We start from the raw sequence: 21,452 nt of genomic DNA, 5'->3' as shown, positions 1-21,452 counted from the left end.
GAGGCCCGGCCTGGCTGCTGGGTTGGAGTGAAGACAGGCGGTTGCTGCTTCAGGAGGTGGGGCTGCAGGGAGTGTGACCCACATGCTCTCCCCAGGGGCTTAGTTTGCAGTGCTACTCCCAAAGCAGAGGGACAATGGGGTTATGCCAACCAGAATGTAAGTTCCTTGAGGGCAAGGACTACGGCTGTCTTGTTTGCCATCCATAACCAAAGCCCAGGCAAGAAACAGTCACACCAGACTATCTGGATCTGAATCTCAGCTCTGCCCACTTGCCCATCATTTAAGCTCCCTATGCTTTAGTTTTCACATCCCTAAAATGGGGATAAGCCTAATCCCTAGGTCCTAATTGAGAAGATTAAATGAGTTAGTAAAAAAAGGACTTAGCCAGCACATGGTAAGCACTACATAAGCATTACCAAGATTAAGGAGTTTTCTCTTGTGGCTGGGCCCTGGTGGGGGACTCCCAAATAGCACCTCATCCCGAGCCAGGCTCACCTGGGCCAGTGTACAAGGGGCCTACCGGGCCTAGGTCAGGAGTCTCAGGCTTGGAGATGAACTTGCTCATGGGCATGGAACAGGGCACACTCTGTTTTTTGATTTGTTTGTACCAGAATGCAAGAAAGTGAGGGTGATGAATGTCTTTGAATCATTTCTAACACACAAAGGAAGTCATCTGCCGGCTCTAATACAAATAACCATTATTTGTAACAAAGTCCATGAGGCGTAACAACGAATCTCACTATCTTGGTGCTGTAGTGCCAGGCAACCCAGTCTACCCAATTACATCTACAAGTATTTTTGTGTGTGATCCAACTTGATTTTCACCAAAAAAACTCAGACAAAAGAGGGGGAAAAAAAAGACTGCTTCAGAATCAAAGGCATAGACATTAGAGAAGAACTGCACAGCAATACTGAGAAGCAGAGGAGGGGAGAATGTCTTTTATGTTTCTTCAAAAAGCCACAGCGATTTTATAGTCAAGCACTTGTCTCGTTTTCTCCCCAAAGTGGCAGCTCCAACATTTCTGCTCATCCCTGACTGCCACACGGCCTGTCAGTTGCTAGGCAACTGTGTCAGCATCTGCCTTGCTTCCTGCCTCCCACAATGCACAGCTTCCGTAACTGTTGTCACAGAGTTTGCCAATTACACCTAGGCGCCATCTCCTGAGCCAACGTTCTGCTGAAAGCTCATCTTCCTGCCTGGTTGTCCAACTGTATTTGTCACCGTGTCTCACTGACTTCCACAACAGGCTGCTCATCAAACACAGGATGATCTCATGCAGGATCAAACAGATGAAGGAAAATCTTATTAAAATCATAAATAACTTGCCATAAAAGCAAGCAGCCAGACAAAAGAGAAACTCACCAACCAATTTAACATGCTACAAAGCTCAAGCTGAACTGCTAGTTTGAAATTCCTTTGAACACAGACATCTGGTTGAATATACTTGTCCTAATATAATAATTTTCACCAACTTTCAAATTAACCTCATACTGAGTTTAGAAAAGGCTGTATCTACAAATCTAAGTTACATATCATCAATGTTAACATCAATGTGTTATATATGCAAAAAAGATAAAGGCTATATGAGTTGCTTTTGTAAATTACAACAGGCCTAATGACTCTGAGCCACTAAACACTAAGCAATTAATTATTAACTACATCATACAATTTAATAGGTAACATACACTTCCCATCTTCCACCTTAGAGCATTCCATAAATCATATAAAAGTTCATATGATAATTGAGTTTTCTGAAATTTAAGTGTCAAAACTAGTAAGTAGCAATCCATATTGGGACTTGGATCTGCCTCAGGTTATTTCCTCAACAATATGCTAGCTGGCCAGATCCTATCACCATTTGAGGAGCCTGAGCTTGAAAATGCTCTTGAGCTAAACGCTATCAAACCCAAGAACTGGTAATTATGGTTTCAAGTTGAAGACTATGGAGGTTGGGCACAGCAGTGGAAAGAAACTTCCTTTATATACCTCTTAATACTGTATACATCTGTTACCTACTTCAAAGAAAAACATTTAAAGGGCTCTCATTCAAATACAGTGAGGCACTGTATGATAATATTTCAGTCAACAATGGGCCACATATAGATGGTAGACCTTGAGGATTATACTGGAGCTGAACAAATCTCATTAGCTAGTGATGCTGTGGCTGTGGCAAAGCTGGCACAAGGTACCATTCATACTTGTGGTGGTGCTGGGGTAAGCACGTCTCTACCACCAGCTGCGTCACAGCACAGCATGTGCAATTAATTATAGCACGTGACAGCTGGTAATGATAATGTAACTAATGATCACGTATACTGATTGTGTTTTTACTATATTATACTTTTTAGAATGTACTCCTGCTTATTTAACAATAAAAAGGTTACTGGAAAGCAATATGTTGTGTTAAGTGACAGCAGCCTCATGTATCTCTGTTCACCACGACTCCTGTGTCCGGAGACCAACGTAGATTGACCACGCTGTGCCATAAAGATTCACGTCAGTACTCCAAGGGTCTGTACAATGATGAAACCTGCAGTACCACATTTCCCATGATATGAAGATGAAAAGGACCAAGCAGCTGTTCTCGAGCAAAGAGAATCAAAGGGCCAACAAAGATGTAAAAGGAACACAAAGGAAAAAAATCAGGAATTCTGTCTGTTGACCTGAAGTTTTATTCAAAGGGGGACACTTAAGGTGACCCTGCAGGAGAAGCATAATTGTTCCAGATAGTATAAAAAGAAAAACAAACTTAAAATCTGAGAAGCAGTTTAAAAATGAACTGCAGTTAAGGGGATTCTAAGTCATCCATTAGAAATTTGCTAAGTCTGTATAGACGAAGCACTGTACTAGGCACTTTATTTATCCGGCAGAAACACAAGACATTAAGTGAATAATCACCCAAAGTCAGGATGAGTGCTTTGCTGGAAACGAAATATGATAAAGCTCATTTTCTCTTAAAGTAGAAAAAAAAACTTTTAATGCAGATGGTCCAATAAAACAGAAACTTCATTAAAAATGATTTCAGTGCAGATCTATGATTCTCAGTGGTATGGTAACTATGGCAACTATACACTAAAACGTGACCCAGGATCTACAAAGCATGCTTTCAGTCAGAATTGCAATCATGACACATAATGAGGGAGAATAAAAATTATGCTTTACTTGTATGTAAAATAAAGAAATGAGAAATGAAAAAAAAATTTTGTATAAGATTATAACTCTGAAATTCAGAATCCAGATGTTTCATACTAGTGAACCATGAATTGGATAAAACAAATTCTGTGTGACCAGAAGCCAGCATGCATTAGGAGGATGTGTAGAGAAGTAACAGGTGGTATATGTGCACACAGCACAGGAGACTTACAAAGTGCACCTCTGAGTTGATGGATCTTTCCGGATTAGGAAAGCAGATCTTTTGGAACTCTAACTTTTATAAGACTATTAACAACTCCACACACCCAAGAGAATACAGTTCTTCAGTGTGGTCCTGCTACAGGGCTACTCCTCACATCAAAAAAGCTGCCTCCTTTGGCTCCACACAAAGAATAGTGCTGCACTCCAAGTTCAACTGCCTTGGGAGCCAGATGCCCACTCTTTTGAGCATATTCAAGGCTAGTTTTACTTATCTATGGAAAATAAACCTCCATTCTGGAAACAATAAGAAATTATTTCAAGGCAAAGTTGGGAGAACAAGAGGATGAATCATTCTGGGTTATGAACACCAAATAAGGCCTATAGGTGGAAGCATTGGAAGATGGTCCCCAAGCTCCCTATAGGGCCCCAGCCCTATATTACCCAGTTCCTTGAGTGTAAGCAAGATTTGTTATTAGAATGAGATTTCATGTGCACTGTTAGATTAATCATCAGGTGACTTTAAGCTAATCAAAATGGAAGTAATCCTGGGTGGGCCAGTGTCCTTCCTGATTCTCTTGCTGGTTTTCAAGATGCAAACAGCAATGCTGAGTGGCTCTGTGGGCAGCTTCCTCGCTGGGACAGCCTGTTGATAGTCAATGAGAAAGCAGGATCCTCAGCCTTCCAGCTACATGCAACTGAATTCTGCCAATAACCAGCAAGCATGGATGAGCTCAGACCTGGTCAACATTCTGATTTCAGCCTGGTGAGATCCTAAGGGGACCAGCTCACCAGGCTCTTGACCCACAGAAAGCACAGCATCATTTGAAGCCCCTTAGTCTGTGGTCACTTATTACAAAGCAGCAAAAAAAAAAAAAAAAAAAAAAAAAAAAAAAAAAAAAAAAGAATCCAAGGCCAAAAATCAAAGAAATGACACCTATTCGTTAACATGTCATATAAATTCACTTTGAAGGAGATTCTAGTCTAAACAATTTAAGTAATGGCAGTATTTCTGGTTGGATTCCTAGTGTCAAAAGGTGATCTTGAGGGACAACACTTCTTTAGATTTAGAAAAGTATATTTATTATGTTAAAAGTCAAAATTCATATTGCTTATCTGTTTTGTTTATTACACACCCCTGCTGGATAATTTGTTTTAATTTTGTTTGAAAGAAGTTATTCATCCCAAACAAGAACATTAAACATGGATTGGTAACACAAATCGAAGTAGAAAAGATAGAAAATAAGTTAAACTTACATGGTTTTTGATTATTTAGTTTAGCTTTGACTAAAGCCCAATTCTTAAAATATAATCTGCCTGCCACTCTATTAGCCTTGCTAGGCCTCTCGCTTCATTTGGACTAGAAGTAGGCAGGCACATTATGTGAAAGACAGCAGTCTGCGAAAGTCAGTTGCCTATCAAGTTCTGCACTTATCCTCGAAGATGCCAATATTATCCATCGGGGCAAACAATCTAGAGATGTTTAGAGGTAGATGAGGCTTTTTTTTTTTTTTACTTCCACCCGGATGTGGTATGTTTAGTTTGTAGGGGCCAGGTGGTTATTAAACACACTAGAATACATGAGACAATCTTGCACAACCGAGAATTACTTTGAACAAAACGCCAGCACTGCCCTGTTGAGAGAAACACTAATTGAGTAAAAGATAAACTGACTATATTAAAACCCTACCTTATTCTAGAATGTCTCACTGAACAAGTACTTTAAAAGCACTCAATTATTCCAATCAGTGTTCTCCACAGACCCCCGACTAATAAAGCCTCAGGAACCCTAGGAGAAGCCAGTGGCAACTTGGCCCCACAGCAGGTGAAGCCTGGCCACCAGTGAAGGCTCTGAAGTCACCTCTCCTGCCCCACTCACTCGCCAGCACTCATTCTGCTGTTTCTCACACAAAGCAAGCGCCAGCGTCTGACCTCTTCCCTCAGCAGTCTGTCTACTCTCATGGTGCTGTCTCTTCTTTGAGGCCTCCACTTCAGTGTCCCCAGGTCAGTGAGACCTTCCCTGACTCTCCTATTTAATGCAGCCCCATGCCCTACCACGATCCTCACTACACTACACGATGCTTGGGGGTATGGGTGCTGGAGCTGGGGACTTGGGCTTCTGGGTACCTTGTTTAGCTCCTCTATGCTTTCTAATGATAGTGACAACTCTGGTGTTGGCTCTGAACATTTAAAGGCAACTTAAAATGACTTTGAAGTCGTCTGTTAAGATTCATTCATTTGGCAGCAAAATTTGATCTTAATTCATTAGGTAGCAAAAACAGCATAAGGCTGTTTCTGGAATGTTTATCATGAAGTCCTGGTGCAGACAGCACCAGTGACGCTGACAGACAGTATGCATACCACGCTACCTTCCTAAACTCCAAAGATTGAAAGACATCTGGTCGCGGGGATTTTGAATAAAGGACTGTACATCTAAATTATCTTTCTGCTTTGTTTTTATCTATAGAACTTATCACTACTTGACATAAGTAAATAAATTTGGTTTGTTTTTGTGTAATTCCCACCACCAGATTCAGGCCAAACATTGTGTTTTATTATTTTATTCCCAGCTTCTGGAAACGTGGTACATAGTAGGAGCTCAACAGATGTATTTTGAATAAATGGTTAAATAGAATATATAACTTAAATAATGTTTAACAAAAAATTTTTTTTTTTGGTAGAAGGAAGATCTTTTAATGGTAGTAAGTTGCCTTCTCAACCCAGGGTGAACAACTTGGTTTCAATTCATTGGCAAATGTGAAAAGCCCACTTGTTATGTATTTCCTGAATGTTGCTTGGTGCCCAGGAATCAACAACTTTACTATCTTCCAGGAAAGTCACGAAGGCTGCGTAAGCACTGGGAAGAACTCCAAAATCTACTATATACACAACAGACCTTTGAGTACATCTCCAACCAACAACTGCACTTTAAAATAAATTTATCTGTGGGCTGGGGCTGGGGCTGGGGTTCAGTGGCAGAGCGCTTGCCTAGCATGTGGGAGGCACTAGGTTCGATCCTCAGCACCACATAAAAAATAAAGAAAAAAAATCACTAAAGGTATCATGTCCATCTACAACTGAAAATACTAAAAAATAAAAGCAAACAAAAAACCAAAAAACAAACAAACAAAAAAACCTGTAATCACACTTTTTTTTTTTTTTGGTGCCGGAGACCAAATCCAGAGCCTTACAGACACTAGGCAAGTGTTCTACTACTCTGCTATATGCCCAGGCCAGCAATTAAATTCACCACCATCCTCCTGAAACCAGTTCCATTTCCTGACGTCTATACTGGTGTCCACGACCAACCCCAGCTGTCTGCCAGCCACACCCTCAGCTTAGGAACTGTTTGAGGCCTCATTCCTATTCCATTGCACACAATGTCTATGCAGCATTTTCTCAGTTCCCACCTCAGCCCAGCCTTCATTAGCCTCCTCGTTAACAAATTTGTACCCAGTGCCTCCTACGTGTCAGGCGCTCTGCCAGGTGCTGGAATGCGCTAACAAGACAGACTCGGGTGTGGCCTCAGTCCAGAGGGAAGCCAGATAGTTACACAAGCAGCCACAAGGCAGGGGAAGGAACCCTGAGGATGCAGAAAGTCCAGGGCGTCGTGGAAGCCCCTGGGCTCAGGAAGCTGGGAGTCTCTGAGGAAGCCAGGCTCAAGGTGATGACTAGGAGACTGAAAGTTAAGCCTTCACCAGGTGAGTCTACCTGTGTAGAACAGGTAGGGAAGCACTGCGACTGCAGACAGTCAACTAACACAGGTGACTGACGTGTTGCTAAATCTCTCATTCAAAGCGGTTCCAGTGGGGCAGGAAGCTCCTGTTTGATCCTCTAATTCCTGGGCTGTGGGCACTACATGTGCTAAGTAACAGTGGAACTGCCCCAATCTGCAGCCTTATTCCTTGACTGAGGAAAGGATGTGACCTCACAGTACCTCCCGATGCTCAAGGAGGGCACACAGGTAAAGCATCAGAATCATGTGCATCAGGCTGCTGTGTGTTGATGGCTCCTTTCTTTATATTCTGCAAAGCAGATATGGCATTTTCCCCCTAAGCATGGCAAGGGCCTGATATTTTGATGGAGCTCTCCCAGGTGACTGAGGGTCTGAAAAGAACCAGGGGACTGGCTCAAGGGTGTGACAAGGGTTTCTGAAGTTACCATGATTCTTGTTGCCACTGTGTGAATTTGAAGGTTGAGGGGCTACCGTGAAGTGTTACTACCCCATCATTGTTAGGGCAGGTGCTACTTTATGAGATTATGATGAGATACTTGATTTATTCTAAGTACCATTTCCTTATAGTTAAGAGTGTGCCTTAAGAAGTCCACTTCCTTAAGTAAGGACAAGTGCCAATTTTTGAACATTGACCTCTGCCTGGAGCTAAGTGCTGTGGAGAACTGATCTCAAACTCTCAGTAAGTCCTGGTGTGCTTTCATATCCTGCTTTCATATTTAAGGAAATGAGCTTGGTGAGGCTCCATGATTCACAAATGGCAAGAGGCTAAACCATGCAGATTGTAAACCCCCTCCCCACCCCACCAACACTGCCGCAGTCCGGCTGTAGCAAAATAACCGGGGGGTGACGAGCAACTTGTGAAGGTTGATGCAGCAGGAGTGGGAGCCATTTATTGTAGGACAGGAGGGGTATATATACATTCCACACAGCTTATCTTAATTAACATAAACTAGATACAGCAGTCAACCAATAAGGAATCTCCACACTTAATGGCTTGCTGGCGTTACTTCACAAACCACTCCCTCTGGCAAAATGCCAGGCGCCATCCTGACTTGTTTACAGACCCTAACACAACACAACTTCCTAAAACAGCCTCCATCCACCAGCTCTTCCCCCGGAACACAAATATGTTCCGGCTTCCCAATGGGCCTGGATATGTCTAGAATTTTCCCCGCCAAGATCCACTCTCCATCTAGCAGGTTGACCTAGCTTTCAGGACATTAATCAGATGATATCACTCCACTTCAAGCCCTCTGTGACCTAGCTGGCATCAGCAAACCTGCACAAGGGGTATCCCAAACTCCACACTCACCAACCAGGGCTTTCCCAGCTGGTCCTTATGCCCAGGTGTTTTTGCTGTGCAGGGCTGGTTCCTTCTTGTCACTCAGCCTCAGCCTAAACATCAGCTCCTGAGGCCATCTTCTCTGACCCCTACAGATATGCTGCAACACACTGCCCACCCGGTTCTGCCCTAACCTGGAGTTTTCACATTGGTGTGTATGCTGTTTGCACCCTTCCTTGCTCTGCCTGAAGCCAAAGCCCTGGTAGAGTGGGTTCCTTGCCCTCGGCTTCAGTGCTATAGACAGTGCCCATACAGGGAGGGCTCCTGACCATCTGCTGTGGAGTGAATCTCACTGTGCGCATCTTTCATTCCTCAAATATGGTGCAGTGAGAATACGGTGTCTTGAGCTTTGTAGGACTATACTGGCACCCTTAGGGCAACAGGGCCCTGTCCCATTAAATTTTGATTCACAGCATCTCTTATAGAACCTGTATCCAGAGCTAGTTAGATTTCTTGAAGAAATGCAGACTGTTTTATCACCCATGTATTCTCTGCCCATTATGTCACCAGCATTCAAGAAATCCATGTTGACTATGAAGAAGTAATAAGAGGACGACTTGATCCCTCATCCAATGAGCTCATTATTGGCTGATGGAGGCTGGAGGAGCCTGTGAGAGCAGGACACTGTGAGGGTGAGCCTGAGACGCAGCAGCAAAGGCATTGTCACGACGAGGGAACTGGAGAGTCCTTGGTGACTGTGTGTGGTAACCTGGGCCTTTATGAAAACACAATTAGCTCCTGTGGGGAGAAGAGGGGAGAGGCGCAGAGGCGCAGCTTGGGCTGAGCTCTGCAGTGAGGAGCGCAGCGCACATCAGAGACAGGCCTCAGTGCACCTTGTGCTGAGAGCAGGGGTCTGAGAGGGGAGGGGGTGAGAGTGGAAGAGGAAGGAAGTGGCCCGAGCTCATCCTCCATTAGAAACCCACTCCCATGACAACTATCCACTCCTGCAATAATGGCATTAATCCATTCAGGAGAGTGGCCTAGTCACCTCTTAAAGGTCCTGCCTCTCAAAGCTATGACATTGGGATTAAATCTCTAACAAATGAACCTTCGGGGACACATTCGCGTGACAGTTCTGCCTGGAAGAGAGGAACTTGTTGGAAGCAGCAATGTGTGGGCTGAGAAGTCAACATGGGGGGCTGGGGATGTGGCTCAAGCGGTAGCGCGCTCGCCTGGCATGCGTGCGGCCCGGGTTCGATCCTCAGCACCACATACCAACAAAGATGTTGTGTCCGCCGAGAACTAAAAAATAAATATTAAAACTTCTCTCTCTCTCTCTCTCTCTCTCTCTCTCCTCTCTCTCTAAAAAAAAAAAAAAAAAAAAAAAAAAAAGAAGTCAACATGGAGTGGTTCATACCAGATTATCACTAGTAACCTGGTCACTTGTCCTGAGGTTCTTTCCCTATTCTTCATCAGTGAGTTTATCACATTGAACTTTCACGAGCCCAGGGTCAAGTCACCAGGCTTGGCCTCTCTTGCTCTCGCAGTTTCTGTGTAGATGAGGAGTCTGAGGCTCAGAGAGGGTGAAAAATTGTTCAAGGCAAGATGCTGCTTGATGGCGACGTAGTCACCTCACCCAGTGCTGTCTCACAACACCAAAGCTCCGCTGCTCCTGCTCTATGAGATCACAGGCAGGAGGAGGCAGAGGTGATGCCTTCCCAGGCTTGTGAAGGGCTAAAAGCACCCTAGGGACCTGGAGAAGGAGAGGCCAGCAATGCTGGCAGAGCCTCCAGGAAGAAAGGAGAGCAGAGCATGCCTTGGAAGATGGGCAGAGAAACAATGAAACTGAAGAGGCAGAGAAACAATGACGGGGACAGGAGAGGGAACTACACAGGCTCCTGTTGGGATGATTCTGAGGTCAAGGGGCGGCCTGGCTGCTCTGGAAGTTCGTGCTGGAAATTACTGGATAGTAAAGGTGGAAATGGTGTGGCTAGGGCCCAAAGGCCAAACTGATCATCTGGATTTTATAGTCTGGTACGTGGGGGATTCTGAACATAGAATAATGAGGAAAATCGGCATTTCAGAAGGGTGCTTGGTCAACTTCAAATAGTTATAATTAATTTAGTAAGAGCCAGTCAATATTAAAGCAGGTGTTCACACAGTATAAGACACATAATTATTAAGTGATAAATCGACAGTAGATGCTTTGTGATTTAACTGTAAGAATGCACAGGACCCTGGTTTTGGAAACCCAGTTCTAAAACTATCTGAACTTTTTCTTTTATCCAGCTTCATTGAATCACTCAGGTGTTCCCTAAAAGCCTCCTGTCCTTTCCCATCTCTGTGGATTCTGTCCTTGCCTGGATTCCCAGCCAGTCCTCCTGGCCTCTTCTGAGGCCCCCTTCCAGGCCCACTTGAAATAGCTCTGATGGCCTCCTCCTCAACCAGGAATGATCTGTAATGGCGCCTCCACCATGGTCCTCACATAGTCAAACAACAAGGGTACACTGTCACAACATGCCTCCTCGATCTTTGTGTCCCTAGGGCCAAGGACAAACTGCCACTGAACCATAATACTAAAACTTTGCCTATGGATAAGGATTTTTCATATGGCTACTTTAATCTCAATTTCCATTAATGTCCTTGAAACAGGATCAATTATACAAATGAAATTTCTGCGAAGTGAATCTACCTCTTTATTCCATGTTGAGGAGAATCAACCTCCAAACAGACATTAAGTTCAACTTTTCCGATACAGTAGAAAGAGATTCAAGATTGCTATATCAAGTCTTACAATACCTCTAAGCTTCCAGCTCGCCCTATGGATTTTGTATTTGCCAGCCTCCACAATAACATGAGCCAATTCCTTAAAATAAATCCAACAGGCTATGTATGTTTCTGTTTCTCTGGAGAATCCTGAATAATACAGAAGCCTAAGAGTAATCATCCCTACTTTTCCTGGACCCATCCTTTCCATTTTCATCTTACAACTGGACTTCCAAATAGCCTCTCTTCCCTATCCTTAGGATCATAGCATTAGGATTTCCATCTTCAGCAAACCTCAGAGACCAACAGTGAGAACTCTTACATAGAACACAGAGATATCCATTTACATCTTGAATAAACTCTATCCAATAGCAAAAAAAAAAAAAAAAAAAAAAAAAAAAAAAAAAAGGTGGGGGGGTGCAGAGAGAGAGAGAAAGAGAAGAGGAAGAAGGAGGAGGAGAGGCATAGGAAGGAGGAAAAGAAAAGGGAGAGGAAGAGAGGATGGAGGAGAGGGAGGGGAAGAAGATGGAGGAGGAGAGGAAGGAAGAGGAGGAGGAGGAGGAGAAGAAGACGACCACTTCTAGTTACTCCTATATGTTTAATTTAATCTAACCTCTCTGAGCTCCAGTATTCCCAACCAGAAAAATAAGGATACTCAACAAGATCAGTTTCTAACAAATATTTGGTATTTCTCTATATTGCTCATACTGCACTTTGATGAAGGTAGCTAAGTTAATAAGTAAGAGGACTTTAGCCAAAGTTGGAAGTGTAGTCTTCAAATTCAATATTAATGCAAGCAGCCTAATTTCAGTAAGAGCCTCAGTAATATAATGGGCTATGCCCCATGACCCAAACTTTTAGAAAATTCTGTCACATGAATGAAGGAAAATAAATATCACATCATTTAAGGTACTGAACATAAAACAACAGAGTCATGGAGTGTATGACGATCTACTACTTGGAAAACTGTTTCCAATCAGCATTTTATAATTGGTAGTGGGCAGATTACTTCACCTAGTTCTATTAATTTATCACCAAGAGTATACAGTTGGTGACGGCCACACATAGACCATATGGCAGAACCAGTATCAAAAGCCAGTTTTCTTTTAACTTGCAACTTAGAGAATTGGTTTAAAGGACAATTACAAATAGATGAGCTGACAATGAAATGTGGTTTCTTAGAACATCCAGGTCCCTCATATTCTTGTTGGTTAACTTTATGGAAGGTTAGGTGTCATTAAGAATTTCTTGTACATTAATTTCAGAATATGTGTAATAACTTATCCAACTGTTCTTATTTGAAGTAAAATTGGGTGGCAGGGTTAACAAAACCCTTGCATTCTTCAGTACAACCAGGGCTGACATCTCTTGACCAAAGGGCAGCCACACGTACCCTATGCCTTGGCTTCCCTGGCACCTCCTATTGTTCCCTACCTAGGGAACAGATAGTGTAGGTCTTCATATCCAGGAAACCTCTCTCTTTAGAAGCAAAGTTTCTGTTTTTAAAGATCCACAGCAAAGTGTCCCAATTCCCCTGCCCACCTGTCACTATCACAGATGTGGGGGCTTAAACACACATAATCCACAGCTGCCATTGACAGAGGGCCTGTCACATTCTGGGCACTGAGCTCTAGCATCTCATTAACTGTCACAGTAAACCAAAGGCAGCCATCAATTCCCCCTTTTTAAAGACTAGAAAACAGACTCAGATTAAATAAATTTGCCAAGTTCACAGAGCTACTAAATGACTGCAGCATCTTGAGTACTTATTTTTATAATTCAATAAAATTAAGTTTTTCCATTATGCTATGATGCTTCAAATGCCTTCAGGAAGGCTTCTCTTGCATGGGACCTAAATCAACCATGCTCTCTGGGTCATTAGAAATTGTTACCAATTTCCACAAACTAGCAAACTAGTTTTATTTCTAAGTGACGCTTTTGTTTAAAAGTTTGTTCACATGTTTACACTGCTGGTGCTATTGTGAATTAGTACAACCACTACAGAAATTATTATGGAGATTCTTCAAAAGATTAGGCATGGAACCACCATATGACCCAGCTATATCATTCCTTGGTATTTATCCTGAAAAATGAAAATCATCTTACTATAGTGATACATGGATTTCTATGTTTGTAGCAGCACAATTCACAGTAACCAAACTATAAAACCAGGCTAGGCATCCAACAATAGATGAATGAATAAAGAAGATGTGGTATATATACACAATAGAGTTTCATTCAGTCATAAAGAAGTGAAATTATGTCATCTGTAGAAAAATGGAAATAGAGACCATTATATTAAGTGAAATAGGCCAAATTCAGAAGGTCAAGGGTCATATATCTTTTCTTATATGAGGAAACTAGAGAGGAAAAAGGAAAAGTAAGGTGGAGGAAGGAAAAATCTCATGAATATCAAAGGAATATCAGTAGAATAGAGTTAAGTGACCAGGGAGTGGGAGAACGAGAGGGAGGGGTCAAGGCAGGGGAGTGATATTGGCCAAATATTACTGCTTCATTATGTGCATGTGTGAATATATAACAACAAATCCTACCATTATGTATAAACATAATGCACCAATAAAAAAAGAACAGAAGATAAAAGTTTATGCAAATTTTATAAGCATCTAGAATTACAAGCAATCAGGCCATGATCACATACTCTATAAGGGATTAGTCATGGGCCTCCTTTAAATAAGATTCATGTGATCCAACAGGCTGAGAACTAATGATGATCAATTCATCGATCACTTTTTAGAAATCCCTTCAATATTCAGAGCAGGCATTACAAACACATTGTAAAAATTCTTCCCAGCAAGAACAGAATGGCATTTACCTTGTGACAAGGAACCAAGCAATTCTACTGAAGTCTGGAGAGGGTCTCATGTATGTTTTAATATGAGGCATGGCATTGCTGCGGCCAGATGTGTCGGCTGACCACGTGCTAGTGACAGGAGACACAAATCACTGGTTAGAAATAATACAAATCATCATAATTCTAACATTAGGAAACTGCATGAAAAGTAAAATCCTATAATCTGAAAATACCAAGTATACAGTTCTGTAACTTGTGATAGTTTATTAAATTCTATTCAGATAAAAGTCTGATGTAGGGCTGGGGATGTGGCTCAAGTGGTAGCGCGCTCGCCTGGCATGCGTGCGGCCCGGGTTTGACCCTCAGCACCACATACCAACAAAAGATGTTGTGTCCGCTGAGAACTAAAAAATAAATATTAAAAATTCTCTCTCTCTCTCTCTCCTCTCTCTCTCTTTAAAAAAAAAAAAGTCTGATGTATGCTCATTTTAAAAATAAGGTATGTAGAAAAGGAAAATTTACCATCTTCCATCTTTTTTTTTTTTTTTTTTTTTTTGCGATGAACATACACACATACACCCATGCATGTATGTCACCTCTGCTGTGTTTCTGCTGCATGTGTGCGTGTTCCCTGGCTGGACCACAATCTAACGGCAGGAGTCACAGTCCCCTTGTGCACTATTAAGCCAGAACTTCATAAAAGACTGTCGAACGAATCAAAAACACTAAGTGGCAAAACGAAGTCTGTCAAAATGCATGAAAAGCAAGGGAAACTAATTTTCCATGGGAATAAATGGCCCTTCTCATGAAGCAACCATTCTTACTGTAAGTAGGAGAGGATGTTCCTTCAAGGTAACAGGTGGTCTCCAAGAATCAGGACTAGGTGGGTCCACTGCTTTCTTCACTCAAAATGAATTTAGTAATCTGATACTGAAAGGAGCTCAACACACAGAAATGTCTTCTGTAAGGACAATCTCTCCAGAAAAGTACTAAAAAAGGTTCCGAGATGACATCCTGAATCTCAGCTGAAAGCTGCTGAAATGTAAACCTGCCTTCACTTCTGACTGTCCAACGATAAATCCCCATTGAAGCAAGTGTGGAATGGAAAGGTTTAGAACATGCAGGTGAGCAAGTGCTATAGCCACAGGAGGACAAGGGCATATCTTTCCCTTTCCACTCACCAACTATTGACTGAACTCCCGTGACACATCGAATACTTTCTATATCCCAGGCAACAGTGGCACAGGGTTTTGGCCTCAGCAAGCTTGGCCATACATCATTTGATGGCACAGGAAGAATAATTACATTTTATATTTTGGAAAAGTGAACTAAAGTACTGCTTATATAAATCATAAACTACCCAACATGATCTTTTATTTATCTTTTTCTTTGCATACCAATATTTAAATAGAAACCTCACAGAGATAAATTTTACTCTTTGGTATTAAAAACCTATTCCAAAAAATTTTAAGACCCTATTTTAAATTATTTCTATCACTAACATATGTAGATGAAAAAATATAGCTACATTATATAAGATTCTTTTTTAAAACATAGACTGACATAAATAGCTTCCTTATTTCTAAAGAAGTAATAGCAGTACTCTGAACCAATCACTTACTGGAAGTAGGAATGTAGCCAATTCTGTTTTTCAGCTGTCTGGATGCTATAGGGAAGAGAACCTCCAGCTTTTCAAAGAGAAAAATTAAACAAATAAATGACATGAAATATACTGTGAAGCTTCCCCATTAAGAAAATCTATATTGGGCTGGGGTTGTGGCTCAGTGTTATAGCATTTGCCTAACATGTATGAAACACTGGGTTTGATTCTCTGCACCACACAAAAATAAATGTCCATCAACAACTAATAAAAAAACAAACAAAAAAAAACACAAAAGAAGAGAATCTATAATAAACAGTGAGAAGGTAAATAAAAAACAACTGCTTCCATTATTTCATATTATGGAATAATTCTGTGAAAGAAAATGTCTATACTTGCATTAGGTACACTGTCTTATGGGGTTTCCTTTCTTAGTAATAAAAAACATTTAAACAGTAAATGTTTACAATCTGAAAAGAAAAAGGCATTAATCACTCAGTGGTGTCAAGTGAATAACAGATCTGAAGTGTTAGAAAAAAGACATGGAAAGAATCTTGACTCATGCCACTGTCTTTATCAGGTCAGACATCAGTTGCTTCTGCCCAAGACCAGGACACTTGAGGAGGTAGCCTCTGATGACAACATATGTGCCTGTTTACTCTGCCTTTATGCATGGCTATTTTCAAACAGGCTTTGTACTAACTGAACATATTCTTAAAGAATAGAAGAACTGGAAGATAAATTAAAACATTCAATAACTAGTTTGGGTTAAAAAAAAAGGGATCCCAAAAGTCTTATTCTTGAAAAGAGAGTAAAGACACAATTGCAAGTGGAAACACAATTAGAAACCAATTTTTGTTCATCTTTGAAAGGAAGAAAACTTAGGTTCATCAGTGATTTTCTGAATGCATGTTGGACTTCTCAACAGTAAGCTACTTCCAGAGAGGGTTTTTTTTAAAAATTAATTTTTAGTTGTCAATGGACTTCATTTTATTTTTTTATATGTGGTGCTGAGAATTGAGCCCAGTAACTCACACATGCTAGGCAAGCATTCTACCACTGAGCCACAACCCCAGTTCCAGAGAGGGTTTTAAACAACTGTGACATTCCCATAAGATTTGTCCAGGCTCCTACTGCAAATAATTAAAATCATATTCTGTTTTAGAACCAGTTATAAAATATTATAAAATTGAAAATACCATGCTCTTCCCTGTTAAAAGTGACTATGAATAGATCTAGCCTATTAGAGGCATAGAAAGATGACAAAAGAAAAACTACCACCATGTCTCAGAGTCACAGTAAAATAATTTTAGTTTTGCCATTAAAAAGCAAAGAACAGGCTAATATACGCTGAACTTTTAATAGAGATTTTTCTGGCAAAGCTACATCTAGTTTGATAAGCAATAAGTGGACTGAATTAGTCTTAATTCCATGCATTCAGCTTTTAGCCACTAGTGAATGCCAGCCAGACTCTGCTTTTACCAGAGGCTCGTTCTCTCTGGGTTTTAGTTAATATCTCTCGATTGCACTGTTAGGATGCTGTGAATTCCACGTAAAAGTTTAGCACCCAGTATTAGTTTAAGGGAAACAAGACAGCAGGTTGGTATATGTTCACAAGATAATACAAGGTATTTGCAGAGAAAATCCTTGAAAGAACAGACATATAGAACCAATAAGGTAATATTAAGACAGGGCAGAGAGGTTGTGGAGAGAGGACGTAAAGGAAATGTGAGATATGCTCTAGAGGAAGCTGAGTCTTATCTGGACCACCCAACTGCTGGACACCTTATTGGTAAAAATGGGGAGAAAAACAACTGCACACAGTGAGCATTAAATAATTCCTCCACTGCTCAGTTTGGCAGTATCATCTTTGGAACACTGCAGAACTGGAACATGGCAGAGCTCAACATTATCTATCTTCGTGATCCTTCTCCAGTTAAGAGAAAACCATCTCCATGTTTCTAACCAATAGTTGCTAGCAAATTTCTAACTAATTCTGGTAAAAATTCTTATTGATGGAATATACAGAAAACCCACAACAAAGAATTACCCCAAGAACTTCCCCAAGAATTACCAGGGTATCCCTCTAAGCTGGTCCGAACATTTTCCACAGAAGGATAGATCTAAACACAAGCAAAAAAGAGAAAAACAATAAAACTTAGCATGTACCATGCTGATAAAAAGGAATGATGACCAGCTCTAAAGAAAATGAAAATCTTAATTAAAAATACTTAGTTCAAAAATTTAGAAAATACTGCTTTAAACTTGAAAAAAGGTTTCACCTTGCTGAAAAAACAAAACAAAACAAAAACAAAACCTGCACTAGTAACTAACATACAGGAAGCATAAATATTTGATGAAAAAAATTAAACTCTGATTTGAATATTTTTTCTTCTGAAATGCCAAATTAATGTTGACTTGAATGTAAAACTAATCATTAATTTGCAGGTCTCTGAATAATTCACAGACCCTATAATTCTGCTAGTAATATCATACCAAATATTTTTTCCTTTTTGTGATAACCTGAAAGAACCAATTGCAGGCTAGACTGCGACTGAAACGGGCTCCTGAACAAACTAGCAAATGCCCAGCACTGGCAGATACTGGGGCCACTCGATTACCAGTGATAATGCAAATGTACTGCTCTTTCTACCCCAAAATCACAGAATAAAAAGCATCTCTGTATTAAGAGGAGGACTGACTTTCATTTCTCCTAGACTGGAGAAGAGAAACATGTTAACTCAAGGAGGAGGAGAACTCACCAAATGAAGAGGAATGGTGCTTTTTCCTGGAATTTTACTGTCCTGCCCGGGGCCCAGCAAGCTCTCTTTAAACTCAGAACACAGCCATTTGGATTCATCAGCCCCCAGTGAGCCAATGCTGGAAAACTGACCCACTATAGGCCAGCACTCGGCTTTTGGGATTGACGAGGTGTGTTCTCTCAGAAGCTATGACAGAATAAAATGAATGATAGTCACTCAAATAACATTAACAGAAATGCCCTACACCAAAAACATGGATTTCTGCCCTTGGAATGCCTAATTACCGGGGTCATGAAGTTTTCCTTTCAAAAATTCTTTGATTTTGATAAAACTAAACCAAGTTTAAAGAATTTTAAAAAGATCCATTTTAGTAGAAATGTCAAGATACACCACGAACCTACCACATGAAATTAGATTTTTGCCTTGAAATCCTAATTGTCTAACACACCCAAATAAGACCCACAAGACAATTGCACATTTTGGCTTCTTTCCCATGAAAGGAGCTTAACATTCCCATTTAATACTCAGGCTCCAGGTAGCTGTGATGATATAAAAATGAAAAAGAATATATTTACATATAGATAATATCACCTTCGGCACCACAGAGTGATCTGAGTTTTTTGCTTTGATACTGATGCAAAGTAGCAGAAATGATTCGGAAAATATTTGGAAATTTCATCCACTCAACATGTACCAAGTGTCTACCTGGAGCCTGGAGAATGCAAGGAAAAAAAGCCACAGTTGTTGCCCGAGTAGGGCTCAATCTGACCGAAGTTTTGTTTAATTTTATATGTGTTATTTTCCTTAATACAGCTTGGACACCAATATTTACAAACAACAAAAAGACCCAAGTTTTCAACTTCCACCTTGTGGCAACATGAAGTAGGAAACAGAACTGCACCAACTATAAGACCCAGTTTCTACTTAGGGCTCCCCCCAATGACCTGGACAAGCCTGTGCTCCAACACACACACTTCAGCAAACAGTCACCTGCCTGCCTTCCCTGGAGAGAGCTGTGATGCACCATGAGCTACTGTGTGGGAAAAGTGGTCTGAAAATTCAGATGCTATCAACTTTCTGTGACTGTGGTCACACATGATAAATGCTCTCACCTAGCCTGTCTAAACCATTAATGCACAACTACACGTCCTTAAAGGGTACCTACATGTGCCTGGCCCTGTTTCACACTCACTATGCCATTAATCCTTGCCTGATTCCAAGAGGGAAGTGCCATTGCTATGGCCATTATATAAGTGACAAGAGAGGCAAGTTGAAGAACAAGTCAAGGTCACCTGGTTTGTATGTAATAGGTTAGGATTTGAACCCAGGTGGGGGTTTCTCCCCCCTACAGGTGTGCCCAGAGCCAGTGGACTCAACTATCTGCCTAGGTCAAGCCATAAAGATGCTGACTTTCAGATCTTGCTTATTTTATGCTCTAGTCTCATTTCAGGAAAAATAAACTAAAAATACTGTATAAGATTAACTTTAGGCTATGCATACAAGGTATATATGAAACAGATGAACTTTGTGTTTAGACTTGGGTCCTATCCCCCAAATATCTCATGCAAATATTCCAAAATCTAAAAATAATCTCAAAGCCCAAACTCTTCTGGTACCAAGTATTTGGATAAGGGATTTTAGGGCTAGGTATAATTTATAGAATAAGAGATGAGACTTTTAAGAAAGCCACTTTAGGGAATTGATTAAGGTTATTAAAGAAAGCTAAAAAAAAAATGAATCTTCAACTTGCTTGTTGTTTCATCCTGTTAAAGACTTTTCTTTGTTCCTATTCACACCAGCAGCAAATGACATTTTTTATTCATAGTCTCCTTAAGGTCACAGATTTGGTAAATGAAACACATTATAGCTAAGTTACAGCCTTTCCTCAACATTGCTATTTTTGTTAAACTTGCATGTTAAAAATCCTTGATATGCTGATCAATCAAAAGTTATAATAGTTGTATAAATGGGAAGCCTCTGTCTTTCCTGTAAGATGTGTAAAAACTAAGAAAAAGTCCATATGCTGGTGCCATTTAGAACAACTGACATCTATAAAAGAGGCATAAAGATTAAATTACAGGTAATTACTGAAAACTAAAATTAGACAATGTATTGAGTGCCTGCTACTCTCCCAAAATTGTTCTGGAAATATTGTGAAGCTGCCATCAAAATACACCATTTATATATGAAAGAAAATACATTAAAGTTTTAAAAACAGTAAAAGTTCTATTACCTTCCTAAGCCTAAAATGTCCCCAATTATCCTTCTGACTTCCTTGAAAGCGTCCAGGGGTTGAACCAATAAGGTAAACACTAAAAAAAAAAAAAAAAAAAAAAAAAAAAATGCAAGTTACAGAACAGAGATATACTTTGCTACCTAGAGATCACAGAACCATGAAAACGACTGTAATTATGCAATGTTCTAGAAGCCAACCCATTTTCTTGTGCTGCCTCTTAACAGTAGTAACTGATGCTTAAAACTTATTTTGAAACAAACCAGATAATATTGGTACCTACCATGTGCAGAGCACTGGGCAAAAAAACTGACTAATTTGAAGTGCGCCCAGGAGAAGGCCTGACAAGCTGCACTGCCTCGCCAATGTCTCAGAGCCCCAGGGTGCAGGGTGAGGGAGCCTGCCCTCCTCCTTCATCACATCACGCAGCACAGCCTGACACCACTCCACCCCTTACGGAGGCCCCTGAGCTCCAGACTTGAGTGACTTGCAAGGCATGAACACAGTAGAAGCACCCCAAATAGGTAAGAGGACCTTTACTTTGTGTCAGAGAGATCGTGCTCCTGGATGGTGTCAATCCACTCCTGAAGAGGAGGGGCATTGTAAGCCTTCAAGTAACTGATGAGATCAGCTTTAAAATGCGTTGTTGATTCTCCAGATCTGTGGGTTTGCTGGCCAATTCGTGGGTATAGGGGGCTCAACCATATTCTGAAATGGAAAAACAAACAAATAGATAAAACAAGCCTTACCAGTCAGGAGCACAAGTGATCACAGTGATAACTCTATACTGGTTTTACAATCCACCCTAAGGAAGAGGTGAATTCTCACGCTATCTTCATATAGTAAGTGGAATGACTCTTAGAGAATATGAAACAAATCTGATCACACCACTTCATGGCTTACCATCAT

The 21,452-nt window shown here is 40.8% G+C and overlaps 1 protein-coding gene across 4 annotated transcripts in view; it reads right to left on the bottom strand.

Annotated features, from left to right (window-relative positions):
- The window catches only part of TDP1 (tyrosyl-DNA phosphodiesterase 1), a 76,507-nt gene that overhangs the window by 31,399 nt on the left and 23,656 nt on the right, over positions 1-21,452 (bottom strand). For all 4 annotated transcript variants that reach the window (XM_081290653.1, XM_081290656.1, XM_081290654.1 and 1 more), the window contains 6 exons: positions 21,084-21,251; positions 20,544-20,622; positions 18,311-18,496; positions 17,623-17,671; positions 15,570-15,636; positions 13,970-14,077 (listed from right to left, as the gene is read on the bottom strand). In XM_081290653.1, coding sequence (XP_081146779.1) covers positions 13,970-14,077; positions 15,570-15,636; positions 17,623-17,671; positions 18,311-18,496; positions 20,544-20,622; positions 21,084-21,251 — 657 coding nt within the window. The remainder of the gene's footprint in view (positions 1-13,969; positions 14,078-15,569; positions 15,637-17,622; positions 17,672-18,310; positions 18,497-20,543; positions 20,623-21,083; positions 21,252-21,452) is intronic.

This window comes from Spermophilus citellus (genome assembly GCF_964194105.1).
Source record: "Spermophilus citellus genome assembly, chromosome: 4".
Lineage (NCBI taxonomy): Eukaryota > Metazoa > Chordata > Mammalia > Rodentia > Sciuridae > Spermophilus > Spermophilus citellus.
Note: the sequence above shows the minus strand (reverse complement) of the source record. Positions and strands in the feature narration are given on the sequence as shown.